The sequence below is a fragment of the Rhamphochromis sp. 'chilingali' genome (assembly GCF_963969265.1).
Source record: "Rhamphochromis sp. 'chilingali' genome assembly, chromosome: 14".
In the NCBI taxonomy this organism is placed as follows: Eukaryota; Metazoa; Chordata; class Actinopteri; order Cichliformes; family Cichlidae; genus Rhamphochromis; species Rhamphochromis sp. 'chilingali'.
The window spans coordinates 2614966-2639738 of NC_137941.1; the positions used below are offsets into that span (position 1 = coordinate 2614966).

Sequence of the window (24773 nt, forward strand, 5' to 3'; positions counted from 1 at the left end):
CCCCTTATAGATGCAAACAATCTGCTCTTTGCTTCCTTTTTACAGTCAAATCCAATGTGATGCCTGCCAAATAAAAAAGAAAGGAGAAGAAACTAATAAGATCAGAGTAAAAGCAGCTTGTGGGGAATTTAACAGTTTTCTCTTCCTGTAATTGAACCATCATTTCCTTTCCTCCTCTAAACACCTCATCAGTCTACTAATGTAATGCTTTCAGATGTTCTCGAATATACTCGTGTATTTTAGGCTGAACGTGATTGGTGAATGTGTGTTTCTGCCTGCGACCGAGCTCTGAATCGCCACTGGAAATTCTGCCCAGGTGTTTAGTGAGGTGTGTTTGTGTGTCGCAGGTATGACTATGTAGAGATCCATGACGGGAACTCAGAGTCAGCTGACCTACTGGGGAAGCACTGCAGCAACATCGCCCCCCCGCCGATCATATCCTCAGGGCCTGCGCTCCACATCAAGTTTGTGTCAGACTACGCCCACCAGGGGGCGGGGTTCTCGCTCCGCTATGAAATCTTCAAAACTGGTAAGTTTTCACTTACGCTGCTCTTTTTTTTAATATATATATATATATAAAGAGAATAAAGATCCTTTGATACTGAACAGTTTGTATTCAGTGGTTGAATCATGGGCGGATGTGGTTAGCACATTTGTGCTTCTGTGTGGAGTTTGCATGCTCTACCTAAGCCAGGCTGCTCCAGTTTCGTCCAGCAGCCCAAAGACATGATGACACGGACTGGTACTGATGGAGTCCCTGCAAGTACACCCCATCCCACAATGCATCGGGGCAACGTGGGGTTCAGTATTTTAACCAGCAGAGTGGAGGAGACAGGGGGCCACTGACCTGATTGGTGGGTGACCCGCTCTATCACCTGAGCCACAGTCACTCAACATACTTTTTTCTGACTTGTGTGGATGCCTGCCTTTGTCATCCTCCAGCCTCTCCCCCTGTGTTGGCTGCGATAGGCTCCAGCCCAGGTGACACGGATTGCAGACTCAAGCTTAATAACCTGTAATGACATTTATTAAATTAGAATTTAAACTGCCAGGACAACCCCAGTACGACACTGTTGTACGGCTGACAAAGCCCTCTTCATCGGCACCCATAAAGTCTATCCAGCACTCCCAAAAAGGACATTATCACTGTAAATGACCCGCACACGCGGGCAGCCTTAACAGTGAGTGAACAGGATTTTATAAGAACTGCACCCATGAATAGGCTATTAGTAACTGTATTACAAGCTAGCAGAGGATCGAACATGCTTCATTAGGCGACCAAGACTCGTTTATCTCCCTGGTGTCAATGGAGACAGAGCGAAAACCACAAGAGCCGCAGCCGAGGACCCTCGAGAGCTCTTTAGTCTGTCCAGGCAAGACATCTCTTCCTTTCATGGCACTTTGTGTGTGTGTAGAAGTGTGTGTATCCGACACGGCTCCCCTTCACGCTGCTACGGGTCAGCCAAAGCGAGACCAATTGAGATCAAGGGCATGCGAGACAGAGAGGCGCGTAGCGTCGGCCCCATGGCCATCTTGTCCCGTTCCCCCTGAAAGCATTCCACACATGCCTGCTTAATTGAGTCCTGAGCCCTGCTCCCCTGAGACACACAAACACACACATGCACACACACAGAGGGCTGAGGTTACTAACACAACACGTGTGCTTGTTGGTGTTTCTCACTTGCTGGCACCAGCGTTTTGGGATTTCTTGTCTTTCCCTCCGTGCGTGCGTGCATGTGTGTGTGTGTGTGTGTGTGACTGTTACACAAGACAGAGTCCACCTGATGAACATGAGTGTCAGCGTTCACACTCAAGCACCCGAGGGAGAAATAGAGAGCGACAAAAAAAAAGAGAAAGGCAGATTTGTGAATCAGTTACTTTGTTTTGAATTTATCATCAAGTCATTTCTCTTTTTCTTTGCGTGTAAACATTTGTTTGTGTCTCTTTTTAATCTTAACTCCATAATTCCAACACATTACTGTAGTTCATTCAGTAAAATGTATGTAATGTGCAGCTTAATGAGCAAGAAAAGCATTTTTTGTTCATCGCATTTCTCAGTTTCTGCCATTTGTGGTTTGGAAATGCTGATGATGTGTGCAGTTAGGCTGACATTAAAACATTACAAATACCTTGTTTGGGTATTTAGCCATAACTACAATCACACATTTATTGTGTTTAAATGGTCAAACGTTTTATTTGAGATATGAGAAATACTTTTAACTCATTCTACTTATCAAATTTTAATATGTAACCACTTAAATCCAACTCCTATGAATCCTCTGCAGGACTTTTCTTAGTTTGTGTGTGTGTGTGTGTGTCCAGCCTTTTCTGGCAGTAATGATGGAGCCATTTGGAAAATTCAAGCTGTTGTCATACGGCTAACAAGATCTTGTTATCCTGGAAGGTGCAACTGAGCGTCTGGTTGTGTGGATGACTCGATTTTGTGTGTGAGTGTATGCTAGACAATCTGTATACCCTCATGGAGAACCATCTAAATTTATATCTGTTTTTGGCACCTGCACATTCAGTTCTGTTCAATGAAAAAGAAAGATGAAAAAGCTTCTCTTCTCCTCTTTTCCTGCATTTTCACGGCCTCCACTTACGGGTAAATATAGTCTCACTGCTTGGCACAAAAATATGTGGAACAAAACAAGACAGAAACTTCTTGAGAAGAGCTTTAAGTTTATGCATTGTCCTCTTTTTTAAAAAAAACATTCACCACAGCTCTTCTTCTTTTAAATTGTTCCAAAATTTGAATTTATGACTATTTTTTGCTTTGATGTAATTCATCCGTTCACTTCGTTGACCTTTCTCTCATTTTATTTGATTTCTTCTGTCCTGTTTTTCCTCCAGTAGCAGTAAACATCGTTGCACCGAGACACTGTTTACTGGGGTGAGAGCCCTGCTGTTTCTTGGAAGAGGAAGGCTTGATTTCTCAGGAGCATAAAGTTTAAAATTAAATTAAACTGAATCTTTCCAATTCAAAAAAAAATTCTTTGTGAATCTGAAGCTCACACTGAAGTCTTTGTTATAAGAAAGTTCAGTGATTCGCTCAGTTTCAGTGCCCTGTGTTGTTGGATTGTTAGCATTTCAATGCCTTAACTCGCTTGGCTGAACATTTAGAAGACGCCTTGGCTGCAAACCCTTCCTGTTACTGGGGTGTGTTATGGAGTGAGGAGTAGGTTTGCATGGAGAACACAGGCACATGTAATGCATTCACACATACATGTACACGAACATGGAAGGCTCACGCGTGCACGCCAGTAGCCGCCATTAAAGTCGAAGCACATAAACAGACATAAAATATAAACAACGGAAATGTCAAAACAAAATGATGTGCTACTGTTGTTATTGTTTACAGCCCTGTTGCTATGGAGATTGTAGTAAAATTCCAGCCAATGGAAACACAGCCGACCAATCAAATTTCACTGTCTAGGCAGTGTGCCCCCAGCTGTTATTGTGACCCAGAACTCACCACACACACACGAATTCAGTGATGCAGGCTGAAGGGTTACTCACAAATGCAGGGCAGCTTGCGTGTCTGCATGGAGATGTTAATACACACACACACACACACACACACACACACTGCTTATCTTTGCATTAGTGGACATTTCACTAATTAATAGTGTAGACGCACCCTGGCCTGAACTTCAGCCGAGCCTAACCTTAAACCTTTAACACTAACCCAAAACCGAACGCTCACACTGAGTTAAAAACGCGACCTCGTGGGCAACAGTTTCTGACCTAAATGTGAAGTGATTGAAACTGAGCAAAACAATTTCTGTGAGTAATACAAGCACACCCACGCACACCTTCCCACACATGCGCACACTCAGCCACCTCTCTCTATACATGCACTAGGCGTGTAATGTGGAAGCTGTCGTGACGATCCTTCCGATTACCGCTGTTGTTTCCTTTCTGCCTAATGGCTTCAGGCACTTCCTCTCTGCCTCTGTCCAGCTACCCATCGAGTCAGTTCATTAGACTGTTAAACCAATCACGTTGCTCCCTCCTGCCGTCGCTGAATTTTATTGAAGAAAGTGGATCCAGATCTGACCTAGCAACAAGCAAAAGGTGCCCCGAGCTTAAAGGAGTGCAACAAAGAGCAGAATTGTCTTTAAAATATTCAATAAATTTACAGTTAATTAGGAATCTTTCACTTATCTGCAGAGTTTCAGCTCCAAAACAGATGCAAATATCAAATTTCCAATGTTTCACTCCGTTACACATCACTGAAGAATCACAGTGTTTTGAACTTTTAGTAAACTGGAGTGGGAGGACTACAGGGATGGCAGTTAGTTTTCATGTCAGAGTGAGTTTATAAAGAGAAATCCTCAGTGATGCAGTGACAGAGGCTCAAATGTAATGTCAGAGTTTCAGCGCCACCAGCCTCCAACTTAAACAACGCTGCAGTGGAATCCAAACACATATGGAAAGCAAGGCTGCGGGTGCGCTGGAGCTGTTAAACTGTGTGTGGTCGCCTTTCAGTGTGTGTATGTTACAGTAAATCTGCTCTGCATGTGGACGTGTGTGTGTTTGTTAGAGATTGATGAAAGGAGAGCCCGAGAGCCTGGTGAAGGCTTGGAAAGGAGCTTGAATAAAAGTAGAGCTTCACATAAACAAACCTGCAGATTTTTATGGGAATTATATTTTATGTTCACATTTTAGATAAAAGTGTTTACATGCACTCACAAGCTTATAATTTTAAAACACACACTGAGAAAGTTGGTCCCATCTCTCAGTGCCTTGCGAGCCTTAAGCACCATCAACAAATCTACCCAGCAACACACACACACCCTCATGCAGACACACACACGGCACGCTAACCGCAGTTCCCCAACCCTTACAAGTTAAACACGTGTTTCTTTCACACCTACCTGCTTCAAACAGATGGGAAGGAAGGTGAACACAAAAGGAAATCGGAGAAGGTGGAGGTAGAGAGCGAGACGGGACAGACTGGAGGAAGATGGGAGAAAGGAGGGCACAAGTGTTTTTGCAGAGTCCACTAACGTGAAGTAATGAAAGGGGAAAAAATCACTGCGGGCAGAAAACTGGTCAGGCGTTTACTCTACACATGCGCGGGCACTCGCACTAATAGTCACACGGGCTCGCGCTATTCAGTGATGGACTCTGCAGGGGGGCCAGACGCAACGAGCGACAGTGTTTGTCTCTGGGTGAGCGTGTGTTTGCTCGCATCTGAGGTCACCGCACGAGGGAAAAGGTCACAATAACAAGAAAAATAGACCAGGGAGGAAGAGGAAGAACTGGGATATATGCATGCAGGCCATCTTTATCAAACTAAAGATAGATGACGTTGTGGAAAATTAATGATGCCAGAAATAAAGGAGACAATCGGTAAACAAAGCAGAATGTGAGAAAAGTCCACAGACGATGCTTTGGTTTATCGGAGCTGGCATAAATCAGTCACATGTCCCGGCAGATTTATGCATTTGCTGAGTGAAATTCCACAGACTGAAAAAAAGCAGGGAGGAGACAGAGACATGTGTTGTATTTTGTTCATTCGCAAATATAGAAAGCTACGATGAGCGATCGTTGTGGCCATGTGGACGATGCTGTAAGAACAACTAAGCATCTGTGGTGTCTGAAGTGTTCGTGTGCGTGTCATCAGGGCCGAGTGTCGACTATGATCAGCAGAAACATTTGGTTAAAATGTCTACTCGTCTTTAGTCATTCAAATTTCCTTTACACGCTGACTTACGCTCACTATTAGCTGCAGTGATCCATTACAGCGGGTCTGTTTATCCACAGTACTTTGATACATTTAGAAACATTTTTGCAGCTTCCATGTAATTTTGTAACACAAGTACAAAGTAAAATGTCACCTTTAATGTCATTTGATCAGATAAAATATACATTCAGTTTATACCAAACACATTTTCCTTAAAGATTAAGCATTTAATCACATAAACCTTTGATTTTATATATTTATATATTTTGGATTTTACTCAAAAATGTTGCTTCATGTTTATTTAGGGTGAATTTTTTTTGAGTGCACGCCATCTGTTTAGTTATGCATGTAAGTCAGAATGAAACAGACTTAAAGCTGCAAAAACCCGTTGGGTTGCTGTGAAAAGCATAAAACACAAGCTGTTAGCACTAAAGAATTCAGCTGAAACGTGTCTATTGTACAGGTTGTTGCAAACACACGTAGTTTAGGTTCATTTTTACAGTGCCACAGAGCTCACAGTGTTTTAGTGTCTGCTAACTTCTCTTCATTAACTCATGAGAGACATGAGTTACCCTAAGAGGCTTAGACAGTGTTTGGTCTTATGGCTGGGTGGCCTGGAATAATGGTCCAGTTGGTGCAAGCACACTGTGTGCGTGCATTAATAGAGAGGGTAACACCGCCCTGTCACAGCATGTTTATGTGTGCGTGACTGTGTGCATGTATTATGATGTCTAAAGCTCCTCTTAACTGCTGGACCACCCATCCATGACACCGTCAGCAGACCGTCTGTCTCTCTCACTCCTCTTATTCTGTTTGTCTCGTAACATCTCCAGTGTTGCTAATTTTTCTTAAAGATTGCAGCGGGTTTGAAACTCTCTGTGCTTTTTCCCAGGAATTGTCAGCAATAGAAAGTCTGGCTTAAGTGCACTTAAAACGTGGGCCGATCCTTTTCTTTCTGCATACTGAAACTTGGCATTCGGTGCAGAATATTAGTGCTTTTTTTGTGGTCTTGCACAACGTGGAAAAGTTGGGGATTTACCACCTTAGAAAGGCAATATTTAATATGAGTTGACTTTTTGTGTTTGTTTTTTTGAGCTGGAAAAACAAACAAAGAAATTAGCCGTCTGTTATCTTACAGCTTTGTCCTCTGTGAAACCATCAGCCTGTGTCTGTCCATGAGATCGGCCTTTATGTGAACTCGAGCTACTTAAGCACACTCATTGACACTCTGTAGCCCCAATCATAGACATATATTATGTGAAGTGGATGTTTTAGTATCTAAATAAAACTGAGATAGCAGAGCTGGGAGTTATGAAACAGAGAAACTGATTTGAGTTTAAAGTGCTCGCCTCTAAAAACAGCACCTCTGGGTGCCTGCCCGGAGTAATGTCATTAGTTTGAAGTGTAATGAGCGTTGACATTCTTCTCTAAACAAATCTTGTTCCAAGATTTTTCCAGTTAATGATTTAAATCAACATTTAACCGCTATTAACATGAAGTTTTGATTAATGTACACAACGTTTTGTTTCTCTGTCTTCATCCCAGGTTCAGACTGTTCCCGTAACTTTACCAGTCCCTCGGGCCTCGTCGAGTCCCCGGGATTTCCCGACAAATACCCCCACAACCTCGAGTGTGCCTTCATCATCATTGTCCCGCCCAGAATGGATGTCACCCTCACCTTCCTCACCTTTGACCTGGAGAACGATCCCCTGCCAGGTGGAGATGGAGACTGCAAGTACGACTGGCTGGAAGTTTGGGACGGGCTCCCGGGAGGTACGACATTTATGCTTCGGATCTGTCGGATCGTGTGATCACTGCGTTATTGTCACGGCTGCTGCGATGATGCTGATGGAGATGTCAAACTATTTCTCAGCCTTGTCATGAGTCAGTGCAGAGAGCAAAGTGAGTAATATATGTGCTCTGCCCTGCCTACATCATTATTGACCGAGGTGGAGTAGCAGCTATTTTAGAAGCTATGCGTTGGTAGATGAAAGCTAAGCTTACAGGCAGGATGCTGGCACCCACTGTGGAGAAACAATGCAACTTTTCAAGGGAAAAAAATAGCAACTGTTGAGCAAAGGGAGAAAAGAAAGGGAGTGAGAGGAGGAACAGTGGAGGGTGGGATATTTCTGGTCTAACTGCTACAAGAACTGGAAGTTTAGAAGGACTCCAACTCTGAGGCGCGCAACCCTTGGACTGAGTTTCAAGCAATGGAAGAGGTAGAAAGAAACAGAAGGAGAAAGAGAAGTCATCGACTGCTGGGAACGCTGGAGCAAAGGAATGACCTCTGGTCTACCTTCGACAGGAGGAGTGGGAGAACAAAGCTGGGCTGGAAAGACGTCCAGAAAGAAGCATTTAAATATTTGGAAAACTTTGCCAATTTTATTTTAACTTTTAAAACTTTGCTTTAAAAACTGTCATAGTATAGACACAGAGGATATTAAACAAGTATTATAAAACCATTAAAAACATCAAGCAAAGACTGACTGGAATAACACAGCGCTTTCCTTTCTGTAAACATGAATTTCGCCTTAGGCACAATGGAAAAACAGAGACACGATGCACATTACGGAGGAAGCAGCTTGAAGGGATACTAAAAAAATCCCTTTCTTCAGGGGTCAGAGAGAAGAGAAGACTTCTGCTTTGAGTGATGGAGGGAGGCAACGGGAAATACAGTGAGATGAAGAGGGTTGGAAAGGGAAGGAAATTTACTGGGTGAGAGTCAGAGGTGAAGGACTTTTAGTGTCAGGAATAAAAAAATCCTCGACAGGAAGAGTGAAAAGGCAAGCGGAAAGAGTCTGTTTTTTTTAACAGCAAAAGGTGAAAGGAGTGGGAAGAGGGAGGAGACGCTGCGAGACAGCCAGCTGACCTAAAAATCGATTTATTCAAAATGTAAAGGGAACGAGAGCCTGATAATAAAACAGCGCTCACTCGATTAGCGGCAGAGACACCAAACGGTTGTTTTCAGTTTTTCCTCTGTGTACACATATGCACGAGTCATTTCTGTTGAGTTCGTTTTTATCTCCTAAAATCTAAACCCATCCATCCAAAATGGGAAGCCAAAAATGGAACGGCAAATATGTATAATCTTTAAAAATATTCAGTGTTTGCCTCCTCTCGTCTTCTCGTCTTCTTTTCCTGCTTTCCTTTTCTCTCTATTTCAAATATCCACCCATTCCAAAAGGGAAGGGGAGAAAATCAATAGCACTGATCGATCGCCGGCTATTTTCTCTCCTCCTCCACAAACCTTCTCATGTGTATATGTGTGTGTGTAAAAGAAGAAGGAGTAGCAGGATGAGTCAACTATTTGTGTAACACTCACACACACACACACACACACACACACAGACCCTTGGGCTTTAAATCACACTCATCTGTTTATGTTGACATATACAAGTTGTGGTATTAGAGAAGAAGACAGTAGAGGAATCACTTAGATCTGCACACACACACACACACACACACACACACACACACACACACACACACACACACACACACACACACACACACACAGATGTACAGTATGTGTGTATTTGTATATATTAGTGCACTTTCTCAAACCGTGTCCAGATGGATGAAAGGAGGGAGGTGAGGACATGAGGGGGTGGAGTGATGAGCAGATGCAGGAAAATCAGTGCAAGTCATGAAGGATACAAATAAACAAGCGTGAGGTTAAAAGATGAAAAACATAAGATTATAATCTCGACCGCTGGATGAGTGCGAGGTTCAGTAACACACAAACAAATAAATGATGACTAACTGCTGTTTGATTGACAGTGGGCCCTCTGATCGGTCGATACTGTGGGACCAGGGTGCCTCCCGAGATCCAGTCATCCACTGGGATCCTCTCTCTGTCCTTCCACACGGACATGGCCGTGGCTAAAGATGGCTTCTCGGCTCGCTATAACATGACGCACAAGGAAGTCAGCGAGAGTAAGCCGGAGTTTGTAGCGTGTTTTCTCTCAAAATAACGCAAACGAAACACGGATATTTGTCAAGATCTGCTCCCCCCTCCTCTTACAGCCTTCCACTGCAGTAACGCGTTCGGCATGGAGTCAGGAAAGATCACCGACGACCAGATCGCGGCGTCGTCGACCTTCGCCGACGAACGCTGGCTGCCGCGACAGGCCCGACTCAATTACAACGATAACGCGTGGACGCCCTCGGACGACAGCAACAAGGAGTACATACAGGTATGAGTGTGTCCATCCAGAAACCTCACACGGTTCAAAAAGCCGCTCCTCGAACACCTCGACCTCTGGAAAGATTATTTCACGGACGTTTCATTGTTTTATTTCCAGACCCTAATCCTTAAATGCAGAAGTTTACTCTGCCTAAACTAAAAACAGACTGCGCTCCCATCTTAACACCATATTTTTCCTCGTGTTGACATATCACACATAATAACTCTACCGCAGATATATTTGTCAGCGTATGTGGGAGAGCAAGTGAGAGAGAGAGAGCGAGTGGGAGGTGTGGCGCTATCAAGGTTTAGCAGCTCGATGCCCGGGTAAGGCATTGTTTCCTGTGTTCCAGCTCTGTGCCAACTTTGTGCCATCCCTGAGCTTGAGTTATGAGGCTGTCTGGGTGAGATGGGAAGGGAAGGCGAGGCCGACTCACCCCCTAAGACGGGGAAGACTCAGGCGGGTCAGAGGGCTGCTTTTCAGCCAGACACCTTTTGTAAACAACAGATTACCTTTTTGGTTGTCACGTAGGGATAGCCTCACAAAGCCAGCACGCAGATTTAGCGTTGCGCTTTGCAAAGGGACAAATACCTTTAGGGGGGATTGGTTTTGCTACAGGTGTGTTTTGTAGAAGAGGCTTTAACCTTTAATGTAACTAAGTAGTAAACATGGGATCTTTACTGGGGTTTCTTCCAGTTCTTTAAAAGGAGAAAGCATTTATAACTCACCAGTATGTTTAAAGCGACTCTGTTTTTAAAGCCATTTACTGGACTCATTTACACATGTTTCCACATACATATCCTCATAGAAGTCCTGAAAGCTTCCTTATCCCCCCATAAGGAAGCTTTCAGGACTTCTATCGATCAAAGAGCAGGCCGAACAGTGAGCCTCGACCCTGATATGGCTGTTTCAGCAGACGAGTGACTTTCGAGATTGATTATCACTTAAACCTGTTTGACCTACGACCCCTAAAGCATTGCCTATTGAACGTTCTTTACAGGTTGCATTTGTTAACTAGTTAGGATCAGCTCAAGCATGGATTGACTAACCGCTGCATACCTTCTGTGTTAATTTTAGTCCTTTAAGGGATACAACTTCCTGTTTCAGACGTATGACATTCACACTTTCCTTATTTATTTTATCTTTATCTTGGAACCTTTTTTGCAAGATGCTGCACGCCAGATTGCAAACTGCTGACCTTAACTTCTCCTACAGTTTTCTGACTTGCCTGGATGCCAGCTGCAAGGCTCAGTTTATTCCCAGGTTTCCTAAATTTACTACACAGTCAGAGTGCAATACGAGCGTGGCTTGCTATGAGAGCCTAGCATCCATTTGTTTGTTAGCAGTGTCAGTAACTCAGATATTTATGCATTAAATGTTTTTAGAGGAAAAAATTTATGTATCTTTAGTGGCGGGCTGCAGAGATTAAACATTATTAAGCACATATTGTCTATGACAGACAAACGTCTCCTTTATGTTAGCTGGACCAGTGTCACAAACACAGTAGTCACAGACGTGGATTAGAAGCAGCACTTCAGACCTCATAAAAACACAGGAAGAGATTGTGGCCAAGAGGAAGTGCACAACGCCTCTCACAGCTGAAACCTCACACCCTCAGGGCCACTCTCAAAAGTAGCTGACAGAAAACAATTTGTATAAAACACATTATTTCATTTCCATGTTTTTCCTGTTTTTCCTCGGACGCTCAGACAGACGATGTGATCTCTCCCGGTTTGCGTTGGGTTTGTGTCTCTGTGGTCGGGGCATCGTGTTCCACAGAGGCTCTCAGCTGTTCCTCTGCATTAACACCTAGCACAGAGCAATGCCTCTGCATGCATGCATGCATGCGTGTGTGTGTGTGTGTCTGCCTTGATGAGCAGCTGTCATAAATGCCAACGTGCCTCTCCTTCTTGTATCTTGCACCCTGTGGAGTCTTACAGCTTAGTGCTTGTGAGTGCAGGGCTGAGTTTTCAGATCAGGCGTGCTTTAATAAATTTAGGATAGCTCCTCTATTCTATTCTATTCTATTCTATTCTATTCTATTCTATTCTATTCTATTCTATTCTGGCCTGGCTCACTGAGGTGTGGTGCAGATTGATGATGCGAGTGCTGGTGGCTCTGTTATTCTAACAGCTCTGTGATTGATGAGGGACCTTCCTTCCTTCTTTGGGAAGTCTCACTTAGCCCTCAACCCCCCTGGATTTCATTCTCTTTTCTCCCTCTTCCTCCCATACTCACCCCGCCTTCTCCTCTCATCTGTTCCTCTCCTCGATTTCGTGTTATCGATTAGTTGTCTTGGTGGATCTCTGTCTGGCCCTGCCGGTGCACGCCTGTGTGTGTGTTTGGTGGAAGTAATCTGGAACACCTGTCTCTCTGACAGATAACAAACGCAGCATTTTACCTCCCCTGGTGTTTTGTACGATACCTCAGTGGGACATACAGCACACACTCGCACAGCAAACACACACAACAAGTTCTGATTAATCTGCAGGTTTCTGCAGCTCCAGTCGAGGAGAGCAAATGTTGTAATCTACACTCGAACTTTTCTCATCTGCTCCTCTGTGTGTGTGTCTTTAAAAATATGAAATACTCGGGTTAAAGAATCACAGGTGTGCTCTGATCCTGGCAGGTAACTCCACTAAAGCTTCAGTGATTTATATTAATACATTTTACTTCAGGTATTTTCAGACCAGCAGTGTTTGTTATAAATATGCAGCCGTTCATTAGCAGTGTTCAGTGTCTTCCCAAACACCATCACTTATTGTTTCGTTAGACTCCTTCCATATTGAGAGAATTTATAACAACGTCTTGTTATTTTCCGTTGTTATTTAAATACCTTCATCGCTCTGCTGTGTTTACTTGTTTTGGGCACTATGGAGCAAATAAATTCGAGTCTACTTCAGGGACCTTGAAATCCCGGAGTTTGAAGCTTCGCATCCTACACAGTGCTCCCCATGTATAATGCAACGCAGCGAGCAGCATGCCAGCCACGTAGCGTAGCATCCACAATCAGGACGGGGAGGTGATTATAGCTATTGTATGGGAGGAAATTAAAATGAGCCCCGGGTCATTACTATCGATCTGCCAGGAGAGAGCCGCAGAGTGGAAAGAAACCGAGAGGAGTAGATGAGGAGGGGAGGAGAGAGTGCCGAACGGGGGAGATGGATGCAGATAACTCCAGGTGTATATTTGTGGGATTATTTTTGTGTGTCTTCAACTGCTGTTGCACTTAAAAGGTCTTCAGACATTTCTTTGATCAACGATAGCTTTAGAATGAAATCTTACATCTTCAGTACATTTGAGTCTGAGGATTTCTGTGTTTTCTTTTACTTTGTCATCATTTTCTTATTAAGTAAAAGTTTAAAACCTTTCTCTCCCCAAACAGGTGGACCTCCATACTCTGAAGGTGCTTACCGGCATTGCCACACAGGGCGCCATTTCAAAGGAAACGCAGAAGAATTACTTTGTTACCTCCTTCAAGCTAGAGGTCAGCACGAACGGAGAAGACTGGATGATCTACAGACACGGCAAAAACCATAAGGTAGGTTCAAACACACGAGGCGGGAGCTGCTAACCGGCGTCGGGCTCCGCTGGCATCTTGATGGGAGAGGTGGACGGAAATATGAGATGGATTATATGCAGCAAGAGTTGACCTCAAGCCCAAAATTTAACTGGTGTCTGCAATTACAGCCTTTCCACTGCCATTCAGTTGGCCTCATTTAAGGCTTTATGACTGAGCCAGAACCAGCACGAGTCTCCAGGCTCTCGGTGATATCTGACATCATTGTATGCAACTGCATTTACACTGCACATTCTGCTTTCCCATCCCATCTGGTTTCTTTTAGTTTCTGGTCTGAGCTCTGCCTAACGTTGACCTGATTGGGGCCGGGTTCCAAGCTGTTTTTCTCTGAGGTGTTAAGGCATGATGTGTCATCAGTGTGCACGCTGCAGTCTGGCCAGCCAGGTAGAAATAAAGCAGACGGCATTAAGAGTCTTAATGGTTGAGACTGCAATTAAAGTAAAAGAACATTCCAGTGGTTTTGGCTGGTTTTTCCATCAGAGGCGTTCTCCCCCTGCCCGTGGTCACACATGTTTGTCCTGCGGTCTAACGCCACGTCTGACTTTGTGCTGTAAACCTTTATTTCTTCATGAATGCTAATGCATGCACGCAGTCACATATGCATGCGCTTTGCTATGAGAGGGAAACAGGAGCTCCAGTCTAACCATGTGGAATTCCTTAGTGGAGATCCCACAAGACTTACAGCAAATGTTAACTCCCACAGAAGTGATGGTGGGATAAAACAGCACATAATAAATGATGATGGATGATTGAGGAAATGAGGGAATTTCTTCAGTTATATTTACAACATATTAAGCTTAGTTAACTTTTATTTTTAAGGAAAAAAGCTAATATCTTTGGTCATTTGTGTTATGTGGTAATAAACGGCATCTGTTTTACAGTAAATGGAAGGAATAATCTTTTACATTTCCTGTGGAAATTTGGACTACAATAATAGGAGCTCAAACATGATGTCAAAGTCGATGGTCTCATTAACTGTCCACAAAAATCTAGGCAAAAATAAAAGTTTATAGCTTTTAGAAAACTTCTTTATATATATATTTGATTTTTCCCAGGCATGTGTAAGTGTAACCGATCATATTTTAGATTAATATCTCCATCATAAGTTACAGGCACTGGCCTAAATGCTCACAGCACACAGCAGTTTATCTAGGAACTTGGATAAATCAAGAGATGACAGGTTTGTGATATTCCTGGGAAGGGTGAGGCTGAAGCTGTGGGAGCGAGAGGGTTAATAGTGTTCTGCAATCATTGGTGAACATATGCATGGGTTTTTTGAGGACCTGCAACATGGCTTACCAAAAATGCAGTTCACTCTTTCTCCTACCAAAGCTGGAAAATAGTGTCATTTTCAGCAGTGAATGTCTCCCTGGGACTGCAGAAGCAAGCATGCTAGTGCAAAGAGCTGGGAGACACAGGGACGCCGCACAACTGTGCACTTTTTAGCTATTCTAATTTTTAATATAATGCTTCATTATTTCAAGTTTGGATTGGAGCGCATTTCTAATGCTTTTGCATGTTTTATGCATGCATCATTCTCAACTACAAAGGTATAACTCAACTGCAGATCTTCATTTTTAGTGGCGCTAAAGTAAATCCACCGAATAATGAGCCATGATACTGTCCATGCAGACACGCAGCAGCTACAGCCCAGTTTCACAGTGACATCGGGCAACGAGACAATAAAAACATCCAATATGCAAAACAGATTAATGTGTCGAGGCTAGTTGCTGGTGTCACCGCGCATAATCCTGCTTGTTTCAGCCACAACCCTGGAAAGCTGTTTGGAGCTGAATACCAAGGGAGACATTGAGTTGCACGTGTGTGTGTGTGTGTGTGTGTGTGTGTGTGTGTGTGTGTGTGTGTGTGTGTGTGTGTGTGTGTGTGTGTGTGTGTGTGTGTGAGACGAGGAGGGGATTGCCATAAATCAGCAGCACACACACACACACACACACACACACACACACACACACACACACACACACACACACACACACACACAGGCAGGGTCTTTCTAGCTGTTCGGCTCCCTGGTGTGCCAGTCTGTGCCGTAATCTGAGGCTTCGGCTCAGTGTTGTCCAGCACCCCTTTTAATCCACATCTACACACCACTGTCTCAGTGCCATAATAAGGATATTATGCAGATACGTACAAATATTGTGAATGTGTTGTGGCAGCATTATGTTAGATCAGAACAAAACGGCCGAGTGGATGATGGTCATTTATCTGATGATGAAACGATGATGTCAACATCTTGTCCTTTCTCGGTTGACACGCCTCAGACGGCCACTCAGCACTGGCCTTGCCCTGCTGACTTTCTCTATCGTCTTTCAGGGGTTGTTGTCGTGAGTTTGTGTGTGTCTGTGTTTTAAGCTAGAAAGATATAAATCACTCCACAGCAGTGGCCAAGACCTTTTTGGCAGTGTGTTTTATTCTGCAGTTTGTAAAATGCTGCGTCTGCATTAACAGGATAATTCAAGGAAATTGTATTTCATAATTGAAAGCAGATCCTGGATCAGTTTATGCGATAGATCACAGTTTTCCTTTTGTCTCGCGGAAGCCTTAAATCAACACGGCTAAGTTATTAATTTTGAGAAGTCGTAGCTGTTTTAGCCATCCAGGAAATAAACAGAAGTGCCCCGACTGTACACCTATCCATCCATCTCCCCTTCTTGACATTTTCATTCACTTGCCTCTTCACTAGTTCTCTCAGAAGCTCTTCATCCATCAATTGCTCCCTCCACGTCTCCTCGTTCACTCACTTCACATCTTCCTTCGGCCTCTCCTTACACTCTCTCCGCTCTCACAGCTCTCCATCATTCGCTCTCCCTCCTCCTCCTGTCTCTGAGAAAGTCATCAGGAAATACGCCGGCACGTTTGCGCCGCTTAAACAAATGCCTTTTGTGCTTGGCAGCAGCGATGCTTCGGTTTGTGTGCGTTAATTTGGAAGAATTATTGAGTTAGTGTTTTATGGGCAAGAGGCATTAAAGCAGGACAAAAAAATAATGGAAGCCACATGGATAGTTTGTTCTTGCAAAACCACCATGCATGAAATAATTAAACATATATAGTGGAGCACAAACACACCAAACAGCACACGCAGACATGTGACTAGATGCATTTACATCCTCTATCTTTTTGCATATTAACTAATCAGACACTTCTTGTGCACACATACACACACAGGTATGCGCACACACTGTGGCTTTAAACATCTGGGAGCCTGCCTGCAAGGGCGGTGCTGCTGTCACACAGCATCGTGATGATTTGTGTGATCTGTAATGTATTTGATAATGTCATTAAAGGCCTGTCGTGAACCAGATGGGGCATATGGAATACATGTTAACTTGGAGAAACTTTTCAGGCGCAAGCATGGAGTAATATCCAGACTTAATTTGTTCCTATTTGTACTTACAGACACTACCAGAGGAAAAGGGGAATGACAGACAGATGGGAAAATGTATTTGTTATTCTTATTGTGAAGCAGCGATTTGCCAAGGTTTAATCGAGAGGTCGTTGAATTTGCATTAGCCACAAAGAGATTTGTACCTGTAACTTTCTGTGTGGCGCGTTGTGCGCACGACAAGTAAGGCAGCAGTTTTCTGCAGCACGAGGCCTCGGCGTGAGAAATTATGTCGTCTCAGTTGCAGTTTTTATCTTTAGGAGCTTGAGAACTTCTCTATATATCTAGATTTGAGCTTGACGTGGGACAAGTGTCATTACGTAGCCCCACAGAATTGCTGCAGGCAGACCTGTCTGTGGCCATTACAGAACTGGACCTCGGCCAAGACCAAAACCTCCTATTCCCACTTTAATCTGTGGGAGGGAGGATGGATGGAGAGAGAGGGATGGAGGATGGAGACGTGGGTAGAATGAGCAGGAGAGAGAGGGATCGTGATGGGAGGAAAGTGTAGAAAAGTTGAAAAAAAAAATCAGGAAAAAAGCAAAAGGTTAGGCTGATAGAGAGAGGAGAGACCGAGCAGGAGGAGGAAGAGAGGTGGGAGCAATGCAGGTTCATAGGGGAACAAGTGAGTGAAGGAAAGAGGCAGGCGGGGGGAAAGAAGTGTTCATAGGGGAATCATGGAGCAAAAGAAACAGGGATAGATGGATGAAGCAGGAGAGGGGGAATAATGAGAATAGCAGACAGGGGTGTTGACCACAAATCCCTCTGGATAGTTCAGAGGTCTCAGCAACACAGCCTGGAAAGATGTCAGGAGAGAGAAGGAAAATAAAGCGACAGAGTAGAGGGAGGTGAGGGAAAAGCAGAAGGGAGGGCCGGGTCAGCGCAGAGCAGGAGAAAAGAGTTTGTGACAAATGAAGAAAGAAAAGCTCGGAGAAAAAGCGAGAAAAGGGACAACAGGGGATATTACGAAGGTGCCGTGTGTCGTTTGGTCTGTGAGATTTGTGCATTGTTCTGCCACACACACACACACACACAGACACACACAGACACACACACACACAGACACACACAGACACACACACACACACACACACACACACACACACACACACACACACACACACACACACACACACACACACACACACGTGCTCAGATTCAGCTGTCAAAGACAGGTTACCTCCCCGAAGTCTCCGTGTGCGCCAGCATGTGCCTGTGTTTGGCCTTCTTTGATGGAACGAGAGGAGATGGGGGGTGTTTTATTATTTTATAACTCAACGCATGCACATGCACACGACGCACACTCGGCACAGACATTTGAATAATTCAGCGCGTCTGTGCCGGCCCTCTCTGGCTGACTGACTGTGGCCTTGCGTGTTCTTTACTTTCCCGTGAGGTGAGCGCACTCGTTTGTCAGTCGCCTTTCCTGTAGTTACTCGCTAGATCTGATTCGCTGCCTTTTGCCTGCAAACCAGAATCTGCTACCCAGAACTCTATTGTTATTCAGCGGAGCAGGTGTGTGTAAATGAAGGAAAAATGGTATTCACTTCATGTCGGCCACCTTTGAGCTTCACTGAGAAATAAAAGTACTATTTGAAGTTTCTCATTATGTTATTTTGTTAAGAGTATTTCTGTTTGCTTTTGTGTGTGTGTGTGTGTGTGTGTGTGTGTGTGTGTGTGTGTGTGTGTGTGTGTGTTGGAGACAGACAAAGGGGGGAGGAGCATCTGTTCACCCTACTCTTTGCCAGTATCAGCTTCCCTTGTCTTCTTACCTTGGTGGAAACATCAGCCCATTTACAAATGCAGACAGACTCTCTCACACACACAAACACAGGCTTAATAACCTGAGCTGGGCTGCAGGTGTAGTCCATTAGCTGATTGTTATTGAAGCCTTTTAGACTGAGACTGTTAACAGTGTATTTAGTTTGGTTTAAGACCTCAGGGACGCTGCGTATCCCCTTACACCTCTCTGTGGAGTCTCGCTGCGGAGCCACGACCTGGGAGCCGTTACGGGAATGCGATATTTTTGTTTGCATGTGTGCGCAAACTCACGTGTGTGTGTCATCTTTGAGATGTTTCATTCTGAAGTGTCCCTGCTCTTAAATTCACTTTATTATGAGACTGATGTGCGGGCAGGCACCCGTCCACACAATCAAAAGTTCACATACTTTGACTTTTAACAAACGTGGCAGCATAAAATATGGCCTACGTGTAGAAAAACATATTAAATTTTTAACAAGCCGGTCAGGTTATAAATATTTATGGGGCTATTTCTTACCAGGAGAGGCGCCTGACAGCTAGAATGGCTGGCCTCTAAGGTCTCCCTGTGTCCGAGCAGGTTAAATCCAGGTGTTCTGGCTTTCTCCTGAATCATCTCCCGCATGATTCTGAACTGATTCTGCAGTGTGCATGGTTTGTGTCTTAACCCTGTGAAGGACGGGCAGCTGTATCCCATATTTTTCCCAATATCAGCCAGGATAGCCTCCAGCTGCCCCGTGACCCTGCAAGTGGTAAAGATATAAGTTCACAGTCCTGATGAAGACAGTGACAGCAGTAGCTCAGCTGCAGCATGCGCAGGTACAAGCTGCAGCACGCGCTGCAGCACGCGCTGCAGCACGCGATGCATCCCTGATGACCCTGAACGAAGCTGGTAACTGAAACAGTAACAGAACCAAGTTCGTGTCAAAGTTCTTGCTCACAGCTCCGCGGAGCCAAACACTGTTTGTGCAAACGTTAAGCTGCAAAAAAAGCTGCAGGTTAGACTTTCACGCAAACATACACGTGTGCAGAAGTATCCACACACACGTAAAAGTGTGTGTGATTGTATATGTGCCCACTGAAAATGTTTCAGTGGGCACCCTGGGAAATCAGAAAGCACCCGCCAGCCCCCAACTCCTCAGAGTGAGACTTCATAATTACACTTTTACACAGTGACACACACACCCTGACACACACACACACACACACACACACACTTGTAATTACAGTCTGCTACCACAATCCCATTAAGTCTTTGGGGCCTGTAGGCATTTTTCCATCATTTAACAGGTCACAGTTTCTAGTATGAATGCTTTTGTAAGGGCGTGAGTTCACAGAGGCCGACTTTGTGCTGTACACCCACTGGGTCACGGGTTCAATTCCCAGCTGGCCTGGTGGCCTGCTTCTGTTCTGTTCCAAGTCACAAACTCCTTTCATCCATATTTTGTCACCCCTGACGAGTCCTGCTGTTCAATGGATTGTAGACAGGAAGAAAAAAGTGATTTTTATCTTTCACACACACACACACACACACACACACACACACACACACACACACACACACACACACACACACACAGACGCTCACACGCACACACCTAAAACAAGGCAAACATCTATAAATGCGTAGCCAAGCAAGTAATTGCAATGCCTTTGGCTCTGTTGAACAAGGCTCACCGCTCTGTGTAATAAACACGCTATGATGTTTTCAGCATTAATGTAACATAATAGAAAGAGTGTTAAGGAAAAAGAGGCTTATTTGCTCCTGTAATGAAACAACAGCATGGATTATCTTCCTTGAATTTACAGCCGTTTATCATCAGCGAGAGACGAGATAGAGACATCGGAGAAAAAGACAGAAACGAAGGGAGAAAAGGAAATGAGAGAGCAGAACCCCAGCTGTTCTGTCCTGCTGGGAGACCAGCGGAGATGGCTGTTGGCGAGAGAGACTGTCAGATAGACAGAGATATAAAGCCTTGATGTCAAAGACAAAAAGGGTCCTTCTAGCTTGCATTCAGTTTCCTTTTATCTGAACTTGTGTGCTCAGAGCTCAGAGGGCACCGTGTGAGAGCAGAGACACATTACATGCATGTGGGGGGACAGTGGTGTCTGCACGCAGTGTGTTAGCGCATGCCGTGTGTGTGTTTGTGCATCGGGGGGTTACGATGTGTTTTTCTTCATGCTGTTTTCCTGCATGTGTGTGTGTGTGGTTGAGTCGAGAGGACGTGAGAAGAGGATGCTCTCCCACATACTTACGCCCGTGATTTATTGCACACTGCATGCCCTCAGAGTGTGTGTGAGTGTGTGAGTGAACCTTTGCACCCCTTCCCTCCTCGGTGAACAGTCACTTTATTAATTTTGTGGCTTTATGTAATCACGTAGAGGAGAAACATTAATCTGCTGCCTTTTCACCTCACATTAAGTTTCATTAAGTGTTGTCTTGAATCACAGCTGTGGACAGAGGCGTAAACTTAACTACAAAGCAAAAGATTATTGTTTTTCATCATGCCACGGTTTAAAGAAACTAGATGGTTGTATCATATGTGTCATCTTTCTACCACTTACAGTCAGGGGAAAAGAAAGTGCTCACACTTTCACTTTTTTTTTTTTTTTTTCCGCCTGTCCCATTTGGTTCTTTAGCCATCAGAATTGTTGTCTGAAGACCAACAAGGATACCCAATGGATTTACTTTGCCAAATGGATCATCGTGGCATTGCCGTATTGGTCCATTTGGTCGATCTTTGTTTTTATTATTTATTATATTTTATTTTCAGATGTTACAGACGGGACAGACATGAGTGAGGGATAGGAAAGGGAGAAAGAAAGAGGAAGGAAAGGAAAAACAGAAGGGGAGAGGGACAGTGAGAAAGGGGGGGAGAAAAAAAATAAAAATCTCCTGGATCACCTGTTGAGAGAAGAATAGAAAACAAGCAGAAAAAAAACAAAGCAACATACTAAACACAACACCATCGCATTAATCTAGCTAAGTGTAAACAGCAGTAAATACTAAATATTCAATGTTGTTGTGCAGCACGCAGGACAGATGTGCTTCGAAGTAGCAGCCAAGAAAGGTGTAATTTGGGTCTACGAGCAGTGAACACCCGTGTGTACACCTGTGTGGATCAGCGCGCTTGTATTCCAAAGGTTTCTCCATGTAATGATCTGCTAGGGAGTGTGTGGGGGGGCCACAGCCCCGTCCTCCGGGGTGTGAAGCGGGTATGGAGGAGATCAAAACTCCAGACATCCAGAGGCCCCTCTGTTGGTCTTCCATGGTCTCACACTTTCACTTCTAAGAGTTTACATATCAGGACACAAATGATCACGTGGTCCTCAGCAGGTCAAGTGCATACAGCATCGGATTAATATCAACAATATTAGATTGTGTCATTATTTATTTAACAGAAATTAACCAAAGAAGAGAAAAAACTCAACTCAAATATCTGTGAGCTGATAAAAGGACAATAATTTCAGTTTATTTGGCCAATGTGTAAAATTAAATTAACAGTTTAAAACATTTGAAGGTTAATCCTGCTGTACAGAATAGCTGGGATTTAAGATAAGATAAGATAAGATAACCTTTATTATTATCATGTGTATGCAGTACTGTGCACGAATATTAAGCCGCCCTCATTTTCTGTATATTTTGCAAACATACATGGAAATACAGCAACAACTGAGTTTGTGCAATTCTAAATAGTCTTCAGGAGTCGTTCTCCAGGCTTCTCGGAGGTCATTCAGAGCTCTTCTTTGGTTGTTTCTGCCTTTTGTACCTTTCTCTGATTCAACACTGCTTCAATGATGTTGATGTCCGAGCTCTGCAGAGACCAGTCCATGACTGATCATGTTCCACTGTGTTTGTTTTCACAGCACTGCCAGAGTATTGGGATCATTGTTGTGCTAAAAAAGGAAGCTGTTGGCATTCAGACACTCTTTACATGGTTTTGCATGTTGGATCAAAATCAGTTTTATCAAGATCTCCAACACCGGTGGCTAAAATGCAGCAGCAAATCACAAAAGAGCCTCCACCGCGCTCGAGAGATGGCTCTCGTAGCGTGCCGAAAGATACGACTTAAAACTAGTTCTTTGCTACATTGCCTCTTCTTGTTCATTCCCTGAAATAGACGACTTTTTCATGTGTCAATGATTCATAGGTCAGGATTAAGCAGCTTAAAAAACAAGCAAAAAAGCATTTCTCTGAAATTGGATCAGGCAAAAGGACGAGACTGAAAATGAGTGAAAAGCAGCCAATGTCCTTCAGGAAGCCGGAGAACTTTGGCTCAAGAGCATTTAAAAAAAAAGACAAAGTCTGGCTCATTGGAAGGAAATAAAAGAGAGATGACTTTTGCACATCGCTGTATGCAGCTCATAGAAGTGTGACTCAGCAATATCGGGCTGTCTCCCATTATCCTTACTGAGCTCCAGTTCTGCAGACGGACTCCAAACGTCGCACTTCTAAATGTTCCTTTCTGTCTGCAGGTTTTCCATGCCAACGCTGACGCCACGGAGGTGGTCCTCAATCGAATCCCACAGCCGGTCCTGGCCCGCTTCGTGCGGATTAAACCTCAGACGTGGAAGAACGGCATTGCGCTGCGGTTCGAGCTCTACGGCTGTCAGATCACGGGTAAGACAGATGGTGCTTTTTTTTCCTGCGGAGTTTCTCAGACTTTCTCGGGACAGGGGTCAACCTCCTCCTGGGATTCCAGCGAAAACACAGAAGTCAGTTTGTCAAGTGCAGGAATATGTGGAAGGTTTTTCTTTATTTGTATAATCTAATAATAAACAGGTTTGTAATTTGTCCATCCATTAACTCCTATTCATAATTCTGTTCATGCCGCCTTCTTGTCTTTTTCTCCTTTTCACATGTGTGCAACACACCCACCCTCGTGTGCACTCTTGCCCTTTCATATACATACACCCCTTCTCTGTCTCCCCCCCACACACACACACACACACACACTCAGCCCTAATAGAATAATACTAGAGTGTGATGTGTGGGTGATAACATCAGAGAGTAACAGGCTCTCAGCTTTCATCTGCAGCCCTGGCAAACAAACACGATTTCAACCAGCATAATCAGCTCAATACTATAAATAGATAAAACTTAATTAGACTGTCTGTGTTTGTGTGTGCGTCTGTGCGTATATGGTAAAAGACAGAGAGTTTCAATCCATTTGAGCATATCTGTGTGCATGTGTGTCCCGCTCCACTGTATCATTATTAGGTTAGGGCCTCTCTCTGCTGCCATCGTAGCGGCCATTGAGAGGGACAGATATGCTCTTATCCAGGAGGGCTATTTCAGCACCCACACAAATCACAATCACACCGAAACAATATGATACTGAGTGTGTGTGTGTGATAGATAGACAGGGATGTGGAATATATCAGGTATCTTGCCTGTGTTTTTATTTTTTTACTCTATTTTAACACCTGAAATTGCATTATATATCACTCTGCCTTTTTCACTGCTTTCAGGAGTGAGAGCATATATAACCCCCGTTTTTTGGGGCATCGCCCTGCCTTTTGCTCATCCCTGCCACCTTGCGATTCCTGTCATCCATCATGAGAAAAACATTGAGTTTATATGCAAAGTCTTGACACTTTCAAGGCTGGTTTTTGTAACGAGGGATGTCAGAGTTTGATATTTCCGAGGCTCGTGGCGAGAAGCAGAAACTGTTCTGCTGCAGTTTCAGGGAAAATGTCCATAACCTGCTGAAAAAGCCCAAACATACCTGCTAATGGCCATGCAGTATCTTTTCTGAGCACACAGACATGCAGGCAAACACACAGTCAAACACACTGCCAGGGGGAATGTGACAATGCCCTACACAAGCCTATAAAGGCAGACATAAAGCAGTCAGTCACTGACATGTCATTAACTTAAATCACACTTTTATGTCTTCTGCTCTACTTTTTCCTCCGTCTCTCTCTCGTCAGTATGTTTTTCTTCCTCTGTCCTTCTTTTACCTTTGCTGACAGCCACCATTCCTTCTTCCAGCATCCCTTCTTTAAATCTTCCCGTCCCTGCTCTTCCTCCCTCCATCGCTTCTCCCTTAATCTCATTTTATTTTAGCACCGCAGCACTTATCAATCATTTATTTTTAGCACCTTTTACTATTTTTCCCAGCAGGGCTTGTGTAGCGTGTGTATTTGTAG

The 24773-nt window shown here is 44.0% G+C and overlaps 1 protein-coding gene across 4 annotated transcripts in view; it reads left to right on the forward strand.

Moving 5' to 3' along the window:
- LOC308409961 (neuropilin-2-like) overlaps positions 1 to 24773 on the forward strand; it is a 93665-nt gene that overhangs the window by 24264 nt on the left and 44628 nt on the right. For all 4 annotated transcript variants that reach the window (XM_080902957.1, XM_080902956.1, XM_080902958.1 and 1 more), the window contains exons 3-8: positions 348 to 529; positions 7238 to 7465; positions 9473 to 9628; positions 9719 to 9888; positions 13265 to 13420; positions 23097 to 23241. In XM_080902957.1, the coding sequence (XP_080759083.1) occupies positions 348 to 529; positions 7238 to 7465; positions 9473 to 9628; positions 9719 to 9888; positions 13265 to 13420; positions 23097 to 23241 (1037 nt within the window). The remainder of the gene's footprint in view (positions 1 to 347; positions 530 to 7237; positions 7466 to 9472; positions 9629 to 9718; positions 9889 to 13264; positions 13421 to 23096; positions 23242 to 24773) is intronic.